General features: G+C 56.5%; 3 protein-coding genes and 1 long non-coding RNA gene across 4 annotated transcripts; 2 read left to right on the top strand and 2 right to left on the bottom strand.

Annotated features, from left to right (window-relative positions):
* The first annotated feature begins 933 nt into the window (after positions 1 to 933).
* On the top strand, positions 934 to 1937 carry LOC106004079. Its single transcript, XR_001176930.2, has 2 exons — positions 934 to 1266; positions 1690 to 1937. It is a non-coding gene; the product is annotated as an uncharacterized LOC106004079 (long non-coding RNA).
* Positions 1865 to 4475, bottom strand: ZFP36 (ZFP36 ring finger protein). Its single transcript, XM_004776172.3, has 2 exons — positions 4339 to 4475; positions 1865 to 3500 (listed from the first exon to the last, which is right to left on the bottom strand). The coding sequence occupies exons 1-2, from the start codon at positions 4360 to 4362 to the stop codon at positions 2541 to 2543; spliced, it is 984 nt and encodes a 327-aa protein (XP_004776229.1). The 5' UTR covers positions 4363 to 4475; the 3' UTR covers positions 1865 to 2540.
* Positions 4476 to 9840: 5365 nt separating this feature from the next.
* Positions 9841 to 14039, bottom strand: MED29 (mediator complex subunit 29). The gene is made up of 4 exons (XM_004776174.3): positions 13683 to 14039; positions 12701 to 12759; positions 12357 to 12441; positions 9841 to 10157 (listed from the first exon to the last, which is right to left on the bottom strand). Exons 1-4 carry the CDS (start codon positions 13896 to 13898, stop codon positions 9915 to 9917), a joined length of 603 nt encoding a protein of 200 aa, XP_004776231.1. The 5' UTR covers positions 13899 to 14039; the 3' UTR covers positions 9841 to 9914.
* A 136-nt stretch (positions 14040 to 14175) lies between these two features.
* Positions 14176 to 18912, top strand: PAF1 (PAF1 homolog, Paf1/RNA polymerase II complex component). The gene is made up of 14 exons (XM_004776173.3): positions 14176 to 14506; positions 15096 to 15125; positions 15224 to 15316; positions 15639 to 15760; positions 15849 to 15915; positions 16009 to 16110; positions 16190 to 16295; positions 16401 to 16469; positions 16552 to 16655; positions 16731 to 16847; positions 16954 to 17082; positions 17966 to 18071; positions 18180 to 18270; positions 18349 to 18912. The coding sequence occupies exons 1-14, from the start codon at positions 14460 to 14462 to the stop codon at positions 18750 to 18752; spliced, it is 1587 nt and encodes a 528-aa protein (XP_004776230.1). The 5' UTR covers positions 14176 to 14459; the 3' UTR covers positions 18753 to 18912.
* The last annotated feature ends 90 nt before the right edge of the window (positions 18913 to 19002 follow it).

The following is a 19002-nucleotide window of genomic DNA, read 5'->3' as shown; positions in this document are numbered from 1 at the left end:
TTCAGATGGAAGATGGTGCTGGGTAGGACCAGGGTGGCTGCCGCGGGAGGCAGGTAGATCTATGGAGAAGGTGAATCAGACAGAATTGCTGCTGGGCTGGGGTGTGGGTTTGACAAAGATGAGTCAAGGGGACTCCTGAGTGTTTGGCACTGATAGCGGCGGTGGGGGTCATTTTCTCAAATGAGGTTTTTGATCTTAGAAGGGGCAGAAAATCTCTTTTTGCTAAGGGAAGGACCAGAGATGTCAGTTTCTTGTTCTTTCAGTGTCTGTAAATGTCTCTGCATGGCACGTTCTTGCTTTCTGCCTCCCCAGTGTCTTTGGGTCTCCGTGTTTCTTTTACTCCAACCCTTTCCTCTAAGTCTGGGGATCTGAAACCTTTCCCAAAAAATGAGGGGAAGAAGGGCAGTTTCCGGGAAGAGGAGATCAACGGTCAGGGCCTGCCAGTGGGCAAGGAGAGAGAGCCAAAGAAGAGAGGGCAAGGAGGCAGGAGGAAGCGAGGGGAGAAGGCAGAGGAGGAGAAGGGGTTGGAGAGGGTGAACACCAGCAAGAGGGAGCAGAGGGGTGGGGAGGAGAGGTGGAACCGAGGAGACAATGAGTGTGTGAGAGGCCGGGGGGGGGGGGGGGGGGGGGGGGGGGGGGAGGGTGGAGAGGGGAGGAAGGGGGAGAAGGGAGAGGAAGAGGGGAACTGAAGAAGAGAGAGGAGGGGGTCAGGGACAGGGTGGTGGGGGCTGGAAGGGGAACCTGTTAAAAAGGGGAAAGGGAGAGGACTACTGGGGGAGGGGAAGAGTTGGAGAGGGTGAGGGGAAGACCGGCGCCGGCGGGTAGGGGAGGAGGAACTGGCAGGGGAGAGGGTGGGGAGAGGAGAGGGAAGTGGGGGAGAGAAGAAAAAGAAGGGGGAGAAAGGGGTAGAGGGGGGCGGAGGAGGCGGCGGAAGGGGGGCGGGGCGCCAGCGCTGACGCGGGGCGGCTTCCGGGCGCGGGGCTGCCGGCTCCCCCGCCCCAGGGTGGTTCCCGCCGCCTGTTGCCTTGTATGGTCCGAGGACGCCGCAGTACCCGGGGCCCCGCCCGACGCGGCCCCGACCCACAGTCGGGCCTGTCGGGTCTCCCGGGCCCGACCCCTCCTTGGAGCGCGAGCCCTCTAGCTTCCAAGACCTCCAAAGGGCGAGATCCCGCAATGCCGGACTTCTCGAGTCCCGACGGGCCAAGACTCTGCAGTTCCGAGGTTCTGGGGCCCCGGAAAGCCAGAATGCTGCGTTTTGCTGCCCCTGTAAGTTTTCGGAGACACCGAGGAACTAGAATTCCAAGTCGCCGAGACTACCTCGCAGATCTGGAATCAGGCTTTCAAGCTGCCTCCCCAATGATTCCAAAAACCTGAGTCCCGCGGGCTTTCACGTCCTGGAACGCCGGGTGGTAGGACCCCGGGACGCCCCGACTTTAGGGATGCCCCCTCCCCCACCCGCTGCGCCACCCTCGTCTGTCCTGGGCTCGCGCCCCGGCACATTCCGTCCTCTCCGCTCCGCCCCGCCCTCCTCCCTCGGCCCCGTGGGGACGGAAACATGCCGTCCCCGCCCGCGCCCGGCCGCGAGCTGGGTCAAGGAGCGCGGCTGGACGGGAGCGCCCGCGCCCCCACGCCTCGGGAACTGGCTCTCCGAGTTCCTAGGGTGACCTCACCTGGGCCCCGCCCTCTCAGGTGAACAGCCGGGCCTGGTGACGTCACTTCCTGCCAGGTAAGCGCCGCGGGCCGCTCGGTCTGCGCAAAGGTTTTGCAGAGCGATCCGTCTTCCGCGCCTATCCTGCTTCTGAGAGCCCACGCCACCCTCCCCGCTCTTCACTGCTTCTAGACCGCGGAAAACCCGGGATTCCAGTTTACACACAGATTCCTTTTATTTAAAAATTCCAGAAACCACAAAAATAAACTTTCAACAATATATTACTTAATATATTATTATAGTATACTTATAACAATAATTATTCCATCGTTTCCAATATTACAAAAAGGAGGAAGAAAAATACAAGGGAAGCAGACGACCCATATATATAAATACTATAAAATCTAATAGAATAAATAAAGTCGTCATAAATAAGGGTCCCAATGGGTGGGGTGGGGGTGTTTGGCAATGGCTTTGGCTACTTGCTTTTGGAGGGAAATTTGAGCACCAGGATTCCCCCTCAGGGGGAGGCTCCAGTCACCACCAGACACCGGAACCTCAGGGTCTAGGAGAAATTGGAAGGGGCAGTGGGAGCCTACTATTCACAGCATTGGGAAAGGGAGGGGTGGGTAGAGAGCTCACTGCCTTCCTCAAATCTGCTACATTTTTTTTTTTTTTTTACAAGACCCCAGAAAACACTCCGTCCCCCAACACCATGAACACAGCTTGCACACTGGGGACCTGCCCCAGCGTGGGGTCAGGGGATTGGGTTAATGCACTTCGGAAGGTGGGGGGAGGCTATTTGATTGAGTCCCCCGGTTACCCGGAACCCCCAGCAAAAGAGAAATGGCCCCCTTGAGATCCAGCTGATCTGTACCGGGTGGGGCACTTGTCACTCAGACACCGAAATTCGGTTGAAGATGGGAAGTCGTCGGGGGGCTGCAGCTGCAGGCAGCTGGGGGGGCCCAAAAACCCCAGCCTCGAAGACAGGTGAGTCGGATCCCCCCAGGCTGCTGCCACTGCTGGCATATTCATCAGGATCAGATCCCAGGGAGTGTGCAGAGGGGCTCCGAGCCAGGCCACCCAAGGGCCCCCAGAGGCTACTAGTGGTAGCCCTTCGACAGGAGGGGCAACAGGCTGGGGTGGGGTCCCTTCGGGCCACTGGGGTCCCAGGGGCAGCAGAGAAGGCAGAGGGTGAAAGTGGAAGGTCCCCAGGTGGTGGTGGTGGGGAGCTGGAGGGAGAGAAAGAGCAGGAGGACAGGGAAGGGCCTGCCAGGCCTGCCGGTGGCGGTGATGTCCGGCGGCCAGAGGGCAGGCCTGAGAAGCTGATGCTTTGGCGCAGGACAGGGGGGTGGCCCGGGGCAGCCAGATCTTCATTGAGGTTGTGGATGAAGTGGCAGCGGGAGCCGTAGGGGCAGCGGCCCTGGAGGTAGAACTTGTGGCAGAGTTCGGTCTTGTACTTGGGGTGGCGGCTGGCCTGGCGCAGCTCCCCCAGACCATGGGCAAACTGGCACTTGGCCCCATAGCGGCAGCGCCCGCTCTCCGAGAAGGTCCGACAGAGCTCAGTCTTGTACCGGGATGAGGTGGTGGGGGTTGCAGTAGGTGAGGTGGGTGAGGGCGACAGTTCAGGGCCCGGGCGGGGAGCCAGGGGGGCGAAACCCGGGGGTGGCGGCACCCAGCCACAGCTTCGACCCTCCACCAGGCTGGTGGAGCGGCCAGGCAGGCGGGCACCCACCCCAGCCGGGTTGTTGTCGGATGAGCTGAGGCTCCAGAGTCCGGAGGAGGACCAAGTTGGGCTGGACTCGCTCTCTCCCTGGTCAGATAGCAGGTCAGTGCTCACCGACAAGAGGCTCTGTGGAACAGGGATTGGTTAAGACACCGAAAATGCTGGGTGACGCCCCACCACAACTGCAGGGCACCTAAGAGCTTGCCAGTCCGGTTTGTGGGCTCCTGGCCTGAGCCCCACCTGCGCACATTAAAATATGGGTGCCGGATCGCAGAGATCCCGATTTGGACGTTCTGAATTTCCTCGCGACAGAAGCCTATCCCGAGGGATCCAGGCACCCCGGCTCCCCTGACTTGATCCATGAATGGATCAAGAGAACCCCAGAGTCAGGCAACACCACTGTCCTCCCAGTTTCGAGCCTCTGGGCCCCTCGGGATCTGACCCCGCGCATGGGGTTCTCCATTTTCACAACCGGAGAAGCACACAAACTTAACCCCGGAATCGGGATCTCTCCGGTTTTAGAGTTCCCAAAGTTCCCCGCTGGGTCAATGGGTGGAGAGACATTAAATCGGCTTCTCCTTACCCCGAGACTCCAACCCCAGAAACGCCTCCGCGCAAAACCGCGCCCTGAGCAACTACCAGGGGGTAAGCCAGGTGTGGGGCCATTTCCGCCTCCAGACAGCCCGGGTCTGAAAAAAGTCCTCCAGCTTCTTTTCTCCAAGGCCACCCCACCAGTTTTGGGCCGGAGACCCGAAAGTCGCGAGCTCCGTCTGCACCTTCCGAGACGCGCACTGGTCTGAGAAGGGAGGCAGAGACCCGGGGCCGGAGTGTAAGACCCTCCCGAGCTGCAGTTTGAGAAGGGAGCCGGAGGTCCCGGTCCCGGACTTTTCGGCGCTAGTGATCCCTAGTTTAAGAAGGGAGTCAGGCCAGAGGGCCCCAGGGATGTCGGTCGGCGGAGGCTCACCTCGTAGATGGCGGAGAGATCCATGGCGGCGCGAAAGGCCGATGGGCTGAGGATCCGGCCAAAAGTGGGAGCGCTGAAGTCAGGCTGCGGTTGGTTGGCGGAGCGGTATTTTTATAGAGGCGGTGGGAGGAGCCGTGGCCACCGGGGCTGGCCCGGGTGGGTGGAGCCAGGAGGGGCGCTTCCCGGACGCTCGCCCCCAGCAAGGCCCGCCCGGCCCCCGGCCCCCGGCCAAGACGAATCCGAGCCTGGCCCGCTGGTGGCCCCGACCCAGCGGGGAGTGTCCAGGGTGGGGAGGGTGGTGGTGGTGTCGGCCCAATTTCAGGGCTGGAGACCGAGGCGCGTTGAATCGAACTGCGCCGTGGTGGGGGGTAGGGCTCCCGGGGGAATTGACAAGGGCAGAGGCCAAGAGGGCGTGCGCCGGAGAAGCGGACGGGGGCGGAGAGAGAAAGAGACAGAAATGGAGAGATCCAAAGAGAAAAACACACAGAGAGACAGAGGTGGCGAGAGAGACACACGCAGGGAGATGTAGACACAGAGGGTGAGACAGGTCAGGGAGAGAAGTTGGGAGACCGAAAGGACATGTTAGAGATAGTTCCCGAGAGACAAACCCGAAGCAGGAAGCGAGAAGGACCGTCACATAAACAGAAAGTGGGCGGAGGGGGGGAGGGACAAACACTTAGAAACAGAAATCCTTAGGAGCCGCACGGAGGGGAGACTAACAGGCCAGGTGGAGAATTCTGAGCGCCGCCTGCCTGGCCCGGTCTCACCCCTGAACAACCCGGATTCGGAGAACTTTGATCGCCATCGCCCTTCCCCGACTCGCGGGGGGACTCGCGGGCCGGGGGCCGGGGGGTCCCGGATACCCGCGAGGCAGGAAAGGAGCCTCTCCTGCTCACGCAGATAGTGAACGGCCCTCGGATCGTTTGCTCTGGGCTAAGCACTATTCTTTGAAAGTGCTTTACATACGTTAACTCTAGGACGTATTATGCCCATTTTACACACCCGGAAGCCCAGGCACAGAAAGGCCAAGTTACTGTGCTAGTGCCTGTTACTACGAGTTGGCCCTCTGAGAAAACGCAAGATTGCAAAGGGGGAAGTCTTATTGTGGTGGAGGGTTGCCTTGATGGAAAGTCGTTTGGAGGTGGAAGAAATGGGTCATGCCCCCAACTGATGGTCGCATGGGTGTCTTTTAAAGGGGTGAGCCTTGAGAGAACTCTTACCTTGCCGGGGTGGCCCCCCACGTTGGCAAGTCTGTTATTGTCAAGGGGGTGCCCTGAGTGACACTCTGTTACAGGAACCTGGGAAGAAAGTTTACTTTTAAGAGGATCTTGGTGAGCTGGCTGCCCTGAGTGAAAACCCGGGGGTAGAAGTCATTGCCACGGAGTGCAGTTACAAAGGTGGAAAGTTTGTTTTTTGCAAGCTGCGACCGCCAGGCACACCGAGTTGCCTCGTCGGACAGAACTCGGGGGAATCCCTGGTGCGGCGCTTTCTGGGGCTGAGGGGCCTTCCCGGCCAGTCCCGTGAGCTGGGCGGTTGCGGGCGGCTTTGGCACGGTTGCAGCCTCCCGCTCGCCCGTGACTCATTCGCAAGGGGCGGGGGAGAGGGGGCTTCCTGGAAGCCGTGACGAGGAGACTCGACCCGGACGCCCGGGTTCCTCTCCTGTAACCAGGGCTTGTGTCGCCTGTAAACAACAGCCTCGAGGACAACGGGGAAAAAGGGGAAAAGGGAGGTGCCTGGTACCCGCCTCCCGGCTGGGCTCCAAATCCTTGTGCCGCTAGTAGGACTGAGGCGGCGGGAAAATCGGAGGTGGGGGGACACCCCGGGGTCTCCGGCGTCTGGCTCGGCTCCGGCTGCGATGCTGGGGGAGTTTCGATTCCCTAGAGACTGGGAGCATTTCCCATCCCTGAGTCAGGCTGACCCCCTCCCCTGTCCTATCTGCTTAGTCATCGGCCCCAGAGCCAGGACGCTTGGGATTGGGCGACGTTCGAAGAGGTTGGAGAGGGAGCTTTGCCGACCCTCCACCGAAACGCAGACGGGTGGGACCCCGCGCCCTGGCCCCTTCTTGCTTTCATATCAACGGGTCCGGGGCTCCAAACCACCTCTCTGCTCAGGTTCAGGAGACCGAACCTCCAGTCTCTCCTACCTCAGACCCCCAAGTCCGGGCGCCCAGCCCCCTTTCTCTCTAGTCCAAGTACGAGCCCCCAGCCTCTCCCCAGTCCCGCCTAGGAGCCTAGCTCCCATCCCCCTGCCCACCCCGTCCAGGCCCCAGACGCCCGGCCCGGGAGGAAGTTCAGGGCAGGACTCCTCCCCGCTCCCCACGTAGCCAGCGGGAAAATCCGTGGCCCCAGTGGCGGCCGGGAATCCCCTCTGGAATGACGGTGGGAAAGGGGATGGCCGGGGTCCCCGCGGGGTGCGGCGGGGTAGGGGGGGTAGCTCCTGGGCGGGCCGAGCGAGGAAGAAAGGGGCGGAAACCCGAGCGGCTAAAAATACGGCGGGCACTTCCGGCCTAGGGGGAGGGGAACGGAGAGCAGAGTTTCCAGAAAAACAAGCGGGGACGGGAAACGCGGGGGTGTGAGACTCGGTGCGAGTGCGCGGGCGAGCGGGGGAGCGTGTACTCGCGGCACGTGCGCGCGCCTGGCGTGCCCGGCGTTGTGTGGCGGGTGTGTGTGTGGGGGGCGTGCCCGAGGGTTATGTGGCGGGCGCGCACGCGCGTGTGTATACTGTAGGTGCGAACGTGTGTGCCCTGGTGTGGCTGGGTGCAGTTAGGGCAAGTAGGTGCGGGACGCCAGAATGCGTGCCCCGTTTCCGGTGTGAGGGCTGTGTCCTTACAGTCCTGCCCGCCATGGCTGTGTGAACACATGTGTGAAACCACCTGCGCCTGTGTGGTTGACTCTACTGTTTACTTTAGCCATCTCCGGGTGTGGGAGCGTGTACTCGACTGCAGCTGTCTTCCGGGTGGCGGTCGCTTGTGACTTACATATCTAGCTGCACAACTGTGGCACTCAGAGCCACTATGGGATCTGGAGAGACTGAGAGTAGGAAACTCCTTGAGGAGCCCCCGGTGTGGATCTGGCCGGCTGGAGCCTTCTGGCCTGAGAGGCTGTGTGCGAGCATCTATGTGACTGCAGCAAGCCGTGGCTGTGTGCGTGGCCTCTGTGGCTGCGTGTGTAGCAAGCAGTGTTTCCAAGTGTCTTTGTCCTTATTTGGGGTGAGGCTGAGAACACCAGAGGCCAGAATCTGGATGCAGTTCCTTGGAGGCCCAGTCACAAGGCAGTGAAACTAGTGAACTTCAGTTCCTGACGTCTGCGATGCACATGATGGGGAGGGTGGTGGGTCACTGGTTGCCGCCTCCATAGGCACAGCTGAGGCACACACGCACACACTTGTACCTAAGAAACATTATCTGTCCCCAGCTAAGGCTGCTTTCAGTAATGTTGAGCTGTGGGTTATGGCTGAGTCAGCCTGTGATGGGCAAAGTCTGCGATGGGGTGAAAGATAGTGGGTTAAGTGGTGATTAGAGAGTTGTTTGTATATTCATGCGGTTGGATTGTTCCTTTTAGAGTCTGTGGGACTGTCACTGGGCCAGAGAACCTGGGGACACCATGATTGTAGGGTGGTGGGCTATGCTGTTCTCTGCTGAGGAAGGGGAGGTGTGTTGCACCTATGTCCCTATAGTCTGTTGTGCCCCATGTGGCTGTGGTTCTCATGTACACCTTTTCCTGGAGCATGTGGTTTGTGCACTAGGCTGTATAATCCCCCTCTGGGTCTAATAATTTGGTAAAAATCTTGCTAAGGACCTTCATGACATGCATCAATTCTTCTAACCCTGTCCCTGCACTGTGGTCCAGGCCTCCACATTGTCCCATAAACACATCAGCACTTTCTGCCTCAGGGCCTTTGCACTTGCCATTCTTCTCCCTGGGATGCTCTTTCTCCAAATGCCCGCATGCCTATTCTCTCTCCTTCGAGTCTACTCCAGTACCACCTTCTCAGTGGGGCCTTTGTGACCTCTATCAAGGACTTTTTCCCCCAAAAAATAAATCTTAACCACCTATTTAACAAGTAATTAGACCATGATAATAATGAATCCCCACAGACCACTACCCAACCTAAGCTCTCAGATTTTTTTTTAACAAAGTAACATAATTCTCCAACTACATAGCCTGTATTTGTGTCAGATTTATTCCTGTGGACAGCATCTTCAGCTAGTGCCTGAGAGTGGTCTGTTGCCCTTCCTGGGGGCCTGCCCTACATGCCTGGTTCTTTAAGAAAGAAACTTCCTGGGATGTGTATACACACACACACACACACACACACACACACACACACACACGGGGCTGGCCATTTCCCAGGACTCCAGTGTGGGGACTTGAGCTCTGGGTGAATCAGAGGTTTCTGTAGTTCCAGGCTTTCCTTGCAGATGTGGGGTCCAGGACAGGATGCCTCTGGGCGGCAAGATGGCAACCAGGGCAGAGAAGGTGTTGGGTGGGGCAGTCCCGCAACCAGGCTGACTCACTAGAGCCTTTCACACCCCAACAGCTGGGCCTGAGCTGGTAGCTCCGCCTTGCACTTGCCCAGGCCTGAAAGCCATGGCTGAGCTCCCAAAGCTTGCTCTCAGAGAAGAGGGGAGCCTGGTGGGCCACTCCTTCCCTGAAGCCCCCTCCCCAAAGCCTGCTTCCCGGAGCTGGGGCCCAGGCGCCTGGGTTCTTCCCCAGGACTGATGATTCACCCCTGCTAGGGCCTTTTCACTTCTCCTTTGGGGCTAAAAATACAGGGACCCAGGCATCCAGCTGGGCTAGGCTTTACCACGGATTGCACAATGCCCCTTGCTGACGCAGACTCTAGGTTCGGGTGGGGGAGTGAGTTGCTCTCAGACCAGGCATGCTGAGGTCAGGGCCTAGAACCCCTTCACTTCCCCTTTCCTGGGCTGAGGACCTGGGGGCTGGGCCGACATGGGAGGTGCTAGGGATCCGTAGACTTGACTGTGGGCCCTGGAAATGAAACTCCTTCCCCTAGCCCCAGGTAACCAAGGGGTCTGGCTCCCAGAATCCAGCCCCCTTCAGAACAGAGGCCCAGTCAGGAACCGGGGGCAGAAGGCAAAAAAAGAGGACCAAAACAGAGATGGTCAGAGACAGGACCACAGAGGCAGAGACACAGAGACAAAAAGAGATCAAATGACAGATAACAACTGACCCATGCCTTAGAAACACACTAGAGACAGCTAGAAAAAGCAGCAAACACAGAGACCCCACCCCCAACGGACAAAATCAGGAAGGACTGAAGGAGAGAGGCTGGTCTGGGCTCTCTGCCCAGGCCAGGCTGGGGAAGAGCCCTAGTAAGAGGTCATCCATAGACAGTCCAAAGTGCATCCTGGGCTAGGCAGGAGAGCAGGCTGCTTGGAGGCGGTGAGGCCCCGCCCTGCCCGCTCCCTGCTGGCCTCTGCTGCCCCCTGCTGGCTCCAGCCACAGGGCTTAGACGGGAAGAAAAGGCAGAGACTAAGGCTGCTTTCAGGTCACTCTTCATTCCCTCCCTGTCCCCTTCCCCCCGCGGCCCGCCCCACTCCCAGCCCTGCCAGCTCACAGGGTGCCCCCGGGGCCAGTAGGTGGTGCAGGCGTCTTGCCTGTAACCTTGTTGGCGCAGTCCAGCAGAGCGGTGTGAATGTCCTTGGCACAAGCAATCTGGGCTTTGATGACTGCCAGGTACTGCGGGTAGGGTAGGCTGTCAGGCTGCACTGCATCCGGTTTGGTGGCCGTGGGCACCAGAGTGGGAGAGTGCTTGGCACTGTCGCAACTCTGGGACAGGCACTCATGGGCCAGGCGCTGTGGACAGGCAGGCAAGGTGCGGCTTCAGTGTCACTCCTGATGCTGCCACCCCCACCCCAAGGGCCAGCCTGGGATAGCCTGCTTGGTCCTCTGGACTCCGGGGGACTTGGAGTCAGAGCCTGGCCCTGTCGACCACATGCTCGGCGACCCTGAGGCACACGGCTGCTTCTCTCTGAGTCTGTTTCCTCCTTTGCAAAACAAAATGGGTTTAACAACTGCCTTTGCTACCTTGTCAGGTGAGAAAAGGGAGACTAGCGTGTGAGACACCCACAGTCCCAGCACATCATGCAGCGAATGTCAGCTGCCATTACTGGGACTGTCCTGACTCCAGCCTGGACACTGCCAGTGGCTGCTCTGATGACACCTGCCCCTGGTTTTCCTCCTCCTTCTCTGGCTGCGCTGTCTAGTTATGGCTTACTCAGCCCAAGCCCTAAGTGGGGCAGTTCCCAGGTCCCAGCTGCTCTCGTTCTCATGCCTCCCACGGCTTTCCCACCCACATGCACTCCTCAGCTGCCACCTCTGCGGTGACACCGCCACACCTGTGTCCCCAGCCTCCCCTGAAATTCCAGAGCTCTCCTACACTTCCCACCAAACTGTTCCTTTTCCTGGGTGCCTGTCTCAGGAAGGCCACCGCCATTCCAGCTTGAGCTCTGGGCCTCATTCTGGAGACAGCTCCTCCCACAGTCCGGGGCAGCCCTATGGCTGTACGCAGAGCCTTTAGAGTAGCTTTCCCCATCTGCTTGTCCCGGCTTCCTCAGGGTGGTGGTGTAGCCTAGCCCACCTGAGTCCTGTCATGGTTGCTTCTTTGGGCTCCCAGCCTCTACTCTTGGCTCCTCTAACCCATCCTTCACGTGGCAGCCACAGGTATATTCCTAAAAAAAGCCAGCGGGGCCACGTTCTTCGTCCATGGTTCCCCAGCACCCTCGCTGCTATATTCAAAGTCCAACAAGCTCTGGGGCACCTGGGGACTCAGTCGCTTAAGCGTCTAACTTCTGCTCAGGGGATGATTTCATCAGGTGATGAGATGGAGCCCTACGTCAGACTTCATGCTCAGCAGGGAGCCTGCTTCTCTCTCTCTCCCCCTCTGCCCCTCCCCCCTGCTCCTGCATGCAGTCTCACTCTCAAATAAATAAGAAATCTTTAAAAAAAAAAATTTATTTATTTATTTGACAGAGAGAGAGTGAGCGAGAGAGAGGGAGCGCGCGCGCGCGCTAGAGAGGGAACACAAGCAGGAGGAGTGGGAGAGGGAGAAGCAGGCTCCCCACAAAGCAGAGAGTCTGATGCAGGACTCCATCCCAGGACCCTAGGATCATGACCTGAGCCAAAGGCAGATGCTTAATCAACTGATCCAACCAAGTGACCATAAGTAAGAAATCTTAAAAAAAAAAAAATCCAACAAGCCCTAATGCTTACTACACCTCAGCTAAACTGAGTCTGTGACATTCTTAAAGGGAAATTAAAGTAGAAGCTCTTCCTTCTGGTTGGGACACCTTTCTACTACCACCAGGTTTCTCAAATTCTGACTTTGGCTTCAAACACCAGTTCACTATGATGATGATGATGATACTACAGAGAATGTCTGCCATGTGCCTAGTACCCTCTTATGCTTTCTACATACATGATCTTGCCATCTTTCCCCAAAATCTATTTCTCAAAGGAAAAATCTGAATCTTGCAGGTAGAGACTGGTGGTCGATGCAGATTCCAGAGGCCTGTGCTCTTAGCCACCCGCCCTCCTCAAAACTCCTGCCCCTCTTCCATTTTTGTTCTAGCCTCAGCTCAGATGCACTCTCTACCAGTAAACTTCCCTGAGTCACCATCCCCTCCCTGACCCATGCTAGGCAGAGTCAGGTGCCTTTTCTGAGTTTCAACAATCCCCAAGCTTCCCTCATTTTAATCCTGACCCTCCCCCCACCTCCCCCATCACAGCCCTGACTTCTGTGGCCTGGGTTTTTCCTATCACAGCCCTGACCACTCTGAGCTGTCACTATTTGGGGATGTATGTCACCCTCACTGAACCGGAAGCTTAGTGAAGGCAAGGACTGGAGCAACACTGGGTCCCCAGCCTCACGTGTGAAGCACAGGTGTGGCCCATAGGAGGTGTGCCCAGTGTGTGTCGACTGAATGAATGAAGGTTCCTGAAGACCTGGGGGCAGAGGCAGGGCTGTGATCACCCACTGTCTAGGAGGCCACTTACCAGGCAGAGCTCCAGCTGGTCACAGAGTGCGTAGAACTCTTCCAGACACTTGTCAAAGCGCTGTATGGGTCCATCACTGCTCTTTCTATAGCCCAGGGGAAGAAGGTGACTGGAGAATGGATTTCCAATCTCTGGAACTTCAGTGGCTACCCAACCAAGTATCCATCAGGAAACCAAGTTTAGGCCCAGAAGCCCCAAGGCAGGGCCTAAGGGACTGTTTTAGAAGAGGCAAAAGAGCAAGGCAGGTCACAAAGGAGTGGGGCTCCGAAATGAAAGGAAGGGGCATAAGCGGGTGGGGATCTGGGTATGAGGTTCTAAGACGAGGGAACGGGGACTATACTCACTGTCCGTTGTCAATGTTAGTGTTCTGAATCAAGTTCTGAGCTGCAACCTTCATCAAGGTCTATATTTAAAAAATGCAGGAAATAGAGAAACAGAAGGGGCACTTTTGGTAGATCTACACTCTTCCTTAAGATCTATTCAATTTCTGGACGCCTGGGTGGCTCTGTCAGTTGAGGGTCTGCCTTTGGTTCGGGTCATGATCCCGGGGTCCTGGGATCCCACCTGCGCCGCGCTCCCTGCTCCGTAGGGAGTCTGCTTCTCTCTCTGCCCCTCCCCCGCTCCTCCCTCATGCTTGCTCTCTCTGAAATAAATATTTTTTAAAAATCTACTCAATTTCTTTTTTTTAAAAAAAGATTTTATTTATTTATTTGATAGAGAGAGATCACAAGTAGGCAGAGAGGCAGGCAGAGAGAGAGGAGGAAGCAGGCACCCTGCTGAGCAGAGAGCCCGAGGTGGGACTCAATCCCAGGACTCTGAGATCATGACCTGAGCCGAAGGCAGCGGCTTAACCCACTGAGCCACCCAGGCGCCCCAAATCTACTCAATTTCAAGCCTCCTCTTTACGTGGCATCTCTCCTGTCGATACAGATTAGCAGCCCTATTTCCCCAGAGGCCCGCTCTCATCTAGGGTTCTCCGGGTAATCTCTCCCGACAGATCTTACAGTCCTCCCTCACCTACCAATCACAGGCAGAATCTCTGTACAGGCCAGTCCTTTACTCAGGCTTTAACAACCAGGGCCTTGTTTTTCCTTTAAACTCCCTCCCACTCGAGTTGCGGCCATTCCCAGGCCCAACATTCGTGCCGATCCCGTTCACAGGGCAATCCGCAGACCTTCGCTTTGGCCTCATCAAGAGGACCGAATGCCATTCCACTTCCTGCCTAACGCTCTTCTGCTCGCTTCCAGACTGAAAAGCCCCTTTGCCTTCCCGCTTGGAACCAGAGAGCCAAATCCCGCTAGCTTCTCGCAGCTCTCGGCCAATCACCTGTAGACTCTCCTTCAACTGCGGGATGAGCATCTTATAACGCTGCACCGGGTCGAAGTCCTGTTGCTGTTGCTGCAAAAGCCCGCTCTGGGCAGGCCCCACCAGCTGTGCTGGTGGTTGAGGCTGCTGTTGCGGACCCGGGCCGCCAGACGAACCCGGACCCGATACGCCCGCAGCAGACGAAGCAGCTGCACCCTGCTGCTGGGACGCAGCCATCTTTCTCAGTTTAGCGCACCGGAAGTGCGCCACAAGCGGTTTTCTCCCTGTTTCTTTTCAGCGTCTCGGTCTCCAGGCCTCGCTTGCTAGTTAGCCCCGCCTCCCAAACAACTCAGCCAATGGGAGGAAAGAATGACCGCCTCCCGCACTTGACTCTCAAATAAGACGTCCAGACTGAGACTCCCGATTCGCCAATCACAAGAGGCTCTTTCTCCCTCGCTCCGCCCTATACCCAGCCTTTTGCCAATCCGGGTGTGGGTGTAATCCGGACTCTATGTCCCAGAAGGCCTCGCGGCCTGAGGCGACCTGTCCGGTCCTTAGCGTCTTGGCGGCAGTTGGTGGAGCCGGAGCTGCGAGGCCGTCTTTGGCGCTGCCTGCGCGTTTAGCTGAGTCTCCGCTGGAAATCTTCACCAGCCCACCTCATTCCGACCCTGCCCCGGCAGAGAGCGGCGCCAACCCGAGCCCTCTCTCGGATTAGGCGTCCGCCAACGTCGGTATACCCCTCCGCGTCTCCCCGCGGCTCAGCAAGGACCCCGTCTGGGTTTCCTTCGCCTTGTCTCCATGGCGCCCACCATCCAGACCCAGGCCCAGCGAGAGGATGGCCACAGGTAGGCGCCACGCCGCCTGGCTGTGTCGTTTTCGTTTAGGTCTGTCCAGGTTTCGGCGAGGCGGGGGGTCGGGCGCGGTGTCTTCCTACGACGTCATCAGCCCCCCAGTGATGTCAGACCTTCGCCGCGAACGCCCTGGCGTCACGGAACGCTCACTTTTGACAGATAGGGGTGGGTTCCTTCAAGGATGGGGTGTTGCCCCCACCTTCCTGCCATGCAATTCAGGGATTAAGCTCTTAGGAGACTATCTAGACGGACTGTGCGTTTATTACTCCAGTCAAGCATTTGGAGAATCCCTTTGCTGAAAGCAATTGAGCACGTAGTTCTACTAGAGTACTTGAAGACGTCCTCTCCAAAAGGGATTGAGCAGTTGATTTCATTCATGAAAGCGTTTGGAGACACTTTCTCTAAAAGGAGTTGAATCCTAGGGTTTTTCCGTTAAAGTACTTGGAGCACCCCTCCCACAGGGATTACCATTTTTGTCACTCCCTCCTTCCCTTTTTTAAAAGTTTGGAGAAACCCCCCTCACTCTTCTTTCAATCGTGTTCTCCGTCTTTCCTTCAATATCTCACTCTCTCTTACCTACCAGGCCCAATTCTCACCGGACTCTGCCTGAGAGGTGAGCCCCATTGGGTTTTCCCAGAAGGGGTGGGCCAGTGGGGGCTGGGAGCAGAGGTGGGGCAGCAGGGGACTGGTTTTGAGCCATTGTATTCCCAGGTCTGGAGTGGTCTGCCGAGTCAAGTACTGCAATAGCCTCCCTGACATCCCCTTCGACCCCAAATTCATCACCTACCCCTTTGACCAGAACAGGTGAGACTGAGATGGAGGGCAAAACAACTCACTTAGATCATGAGTTCCGTAAGGGCAAGGATTGCTTCTCTTGTTGACTGCTCTCTTCTCAGAGCCTAGAACAGTAGCTAGCAATATGGTAGTAGGTCTCCATAAATATTTGTTGATGAATGAAACAAGCAGTGTCCGAGTCTTTTCCCACTGAAGAGCCAGCCTTCTAACTCCAACATGGGGGATACTCCCATTTTGAGTTCCTCCCTGGAAAAGCTTAGGCTCTGGGAAGCAGGAATATGAGGGTAAAGCTAGAATCAGGAAACCATAATGGGTATGTTTCCCCACCCAGGTTTGTCCAGTACAAAGCAACTTCCTTGGAAAAACAGCACAAACACGACCTCCTCACTGAGCCAGACCTGGGGGTCACCATTGACCTCATCAACCCGGATACCTACCGCATCGACCCCAATGGTGTGTGGGAAGGCAGGGAGGGCCTGCTCTAGGCCAGCAAAGGCCAGGCCCTCCCTCACAGCCCTTCTGCCCCCTTGTTCCCCTCTAGTACTCCTAGATCCAGCTGACGAGAAGCTTTTGGAAGAGGAGATTCAGGCCCCTACAAGCTCTAAGAGGTGTGTGTGTGCTGAGTGAGGACTGGATATGTAGAGGGAATCTATGATGGGAGGAGGGTGGTGGGTCCTAGGTGCCTAACACTCTACCCCCAGATCCCAGCAGCACGCGAAAGTGGTGCCATGGATGCGGAAGACTGAGTACATCTCCACTGAGTTCAATCGTTATGGCATCTCGAATGAGAAGCCCGAGGTCAAGTAAGTTGTGGCAGGTAGAGAGGGAAGGTGATTTCAGGTATGTCCAGTGACCCCTAAAGTCTTCTCTCTTTACTCCTAGGATTGGAGTTTCTGTGAAGCAGCAGTTCACAGAGGAAGAAATATACAAAGACAGGGATAGCCAGATCACAGCCATTGAGAAAACTTTTGAGGATGCCCAGAAATCGGTAATTGAGGGAAGGGGATGGGGTGGGATAGGGGTTGAAGGTGGACCAAGGTGCAGCTCCAGAGCTCCATATCCTCCTCACCCACCCTGTTTTTGCCCCCAACAGATCTCCCAGCATTACAGCAAGCCCCGAGTGACACCAGTGGAGGTCATGCCTGTCTTCCCAGACTTTAAGGTCAGATCCGGGGCAGGAGGCAGTGAGGCAGAGCCTGGCATCTCTGCTTGTCCCAGTCTAATCCCAGTGCTCTTGTCCCTAGATGTGGATCAACCCATGCGCTCAGGTAATTTTTGACTCAGACCCAGCCCCCAAGGACACGAGTGGTGCAGCTGCTTTGGAGATGATGTCTCAGGCCATGATCAGGTAAGTGGCCCCACTGCCCACCTTGGCCTGTTCCTCACTGCCCCTTTGTGCTTACTCTTCACTCCTCCCATCCAGAGGCATGATGGATGAGGAAGGGAACCAGTTTGTGGCCTATTTCCTGCCTGTGGAAGAGACACTGAAGAAGCGAAAGCGGGACCAGGAGGAGGAGATGGACTATGCACCAGATGACGTGTGCGTGGGTCAGGATAGGTTTTGGGAATGGAGGACCGGTCGCTCCCTTTAATCCCTCGTAAGAAAGAAGTGGGGCTGCTGACCTTGTTCCTCTCATCCTCATCAGGTACGACTACAAGATTGCTCGGGAGTACAACTGGAACGTGAAGAACAAAGCCAGCAAGGGCTATGAGGAGAACTACTTCTTCATCTTCCGGGAGGGCGATGGGGTTTACTACAACGAACTGGAGACCAGGTACTTGGTACACTCCTACCTCAGATTAGCCTGGGGCTTTGCTTCAGAATCCTGATCTGGGGTACATGGGAGCTACCTTGGAGGCCATTTGTACGTACGGATTGGTTTCGTGTTTCAAACGAGTAGCAGAAGATTGCTTGACCATGTGAGCTGGACCTAGTTCTAACACACAAACCCAGGGAAAAAAGCTCAAGATAGAGGTTTTTTGTAGTGTAGATAGCCAGGTTCCCTCTGCCGTAGTAAGAGACTTCATGTGAAAGTCAGCATAGGCAAAATACGGAGTAATAACATCAAATTAGCATCAGTATTTTAAATGAAATCCTGGATACCCAAAAACCTTCCCCTAAGAGCTACAAGTTTACTCCTGTGCTAGGGAACTTGGTGTAATGTAAGGGTTGGGAAGTAAGTGTGACCTTGAGTTTGTTTAAAGCAGAGATCACAACCTCTGATCCCATGTAAGAGGTAGCACAGTGCCCTTGGCTCTGGGTGACCTGGAGCTCTTGGCAGCCTCCAAGGGGCACCATGACCTGTCCCAGCAAAGGGTTCCTCCAACCTTTTGTTGCTATGCTTTGGGAAGGTAAAGTCCCAGATTAAGACTTTCTAAAAGCCAGTAATCTAGATTCTGTGCTTTTAAGTGTTGCTAATTTACCTTAAAATCTCTCATGTGTACACACACTTTATAAATACAGGGGACGCATGGAGCTATTATCCTTCCCTTATCCAACCTCTGAGTTTGGTCTCCTTCATTCACCCCGCATTTATTCTGGTCTCTTCTGGACTAAGCATTGGTGAGGAAGTAAGAACCAAGTCAGACTGGATCCCCCACTGGGGTCTTTAAATGCATCTTCCACACTACCCCACCCCACCTACTTGCCCACTACAGGGTCCGCCTGAGTAAACGCCGAGCAAAGGCTGGGGTTCAGTCCGGTACCAATGCCCTGCTGGTGGTCAAACACCGGGACATGAATGAGAAGGAATTAGAAGCCCAGGTAACAAGCATCACTGGCCCAGGGCAGCCATGGAGAGGGTGGTGGTGGGTGAGGAGAGACAGAAGCCTGACAGGACAATCTCCTTCTCCTCAACCCTGCTACTTCTAGGAGGCACGGAAGGCCCAGCTGGAGAACCACGAACCCGAGGAAGAAGAGGAGGAAGAGATGGAGACAGAAGAGAAAGAAGCTGGGGGCTCAGGTAAAGCTGGACAGGCCAAACCCCAGGCGCCCTGGAAGGGTGAGAAACTGGGTCTCACTTCTCCCTGCTCCCTTACAGATGAGGAGCGAGAGAAAGGCAGCAGCAGTGAGAAGGAAGGCAGTGAGGACGAGCGTTCAGGCAGCGAGAGTGAACGTGAAGAGGTTGACAGGGATGAGGCGAGTGACAAGAGTGGTAGCGGCGAGGAGGAGAGCAGTGAGGACGAGGCCCGGGCCGCTCGGGACAAAGAGGAGATCTTTGGCAGTGATGCAGACTCAGAAGACGATGCGGATTCTGATGATGAGGACAGAGGCCCGGCCCGTGGCAGTGACAATGATTCAGATAGCGGCAGTGATGGCGGTGGCCAGCGGAGCCGGAGCCGCAGTGCCAGTCCCTTCCCCAGTGGCAGTGAGCACTCTGCCCAGGAGGATGGCAGTGAAGCTGCAGCTTCTGATTCCAGTGAAGCCGACAGTGACAGTGACTGAGTCCCAGGTCCTTCAGGGTTGGTGCAGACATGATTATAATGCGATTATTATGTGCAGGAAGGCACTTTTTGAGTGGTCTGTTTGCAAGCCCTTCGCTTTGTTCGTTTCCCTCCTCTCCTCCAAGCCTTGCTGTTAATAAAGCCAACTTTTTTTCCCTTTATGCCCCTTCCCAACCCTATGGTCTCATTCTGCTTATACTTTTCCTTCCCCTCCATCCCAGGAGCTCAGTGGCCTCAGCTTAAGGCCTCTA

Source organism: Mustela putorius, unplaced genomic scaffold (genome assembly GCF_011764305.1).
Source record: "Mustela putorius furo isolate JIRA1106 unplaced genomic scaffold, ASM1176430v1.1 tig00000196_pilon_pilon_pilon, whole genome shotgun sequence".
Taxonomy (NCBI): Eukaryota; Metazoa; Chordata; class Mammalia; order Carnivora; family Mustelidae; genus Mustela; species Mustela putorius.
This window is presented reverse-complemented; position numbering and strand designations above follow the sequence as displayed.

Bases quoted from the DNA above. Each gene is read 5' to 3' on its own strand.
- ZFP36 (XM_004776172.3), bottom strand. From the start codon at position 4,362: ATGGATCTCTCCGCCATCTACGAG. The intron at 3,501-4,338 runs GTGAGCCTCCGC...CCTGTTCCACAG, and splicing joins ATCTCTCCGCCATCTACGAG to AGCCTCTTGTCGGTGAGCAC.
- MED29 (XM_004776174.3), bottom strand. From the start codon at position 13,898: ATGGCTGCGTCCCAGCAGCAGGGTGCAGCTGCTTCGTCTGCTGCGGGC. The intron at 12,760-13,682 runs GTGATTGGCCGA...TTTTAAATATAG, and splicing joins AGTTGAAGGAGAGTCTACAG to ACCTTGATGAAGGTTGCAGC. The intron at 12,442-12,700 runs GTGAGTATAGTC...CCTGGGCTATAG, and splicing joins ACTAACATTGACAACGGACA to AAAGAGCAGTGATGGACCCA.
- PAF1 (XM_004776173.3), top strand. From the start codon at position 14,460: ATGGCGCCCACCATCCAGACCCAGGCCCAGCGAGAGGATGGCCACAG. The intron at 14,507-15,095 runs GTAGGCGCCACG...CTTACCTACCAG, and splicing joins CAGCGAGAGGATGGCCACAG to GCCCAATTCTCACCGGACTC. The intron at 17,083-17,965 runs GTACTTGGTACA...TGCCCACTACAG, and splicing joins TACAACGAACTGGAGACCAG to GGTCCGCCTGAGTAAACGCC.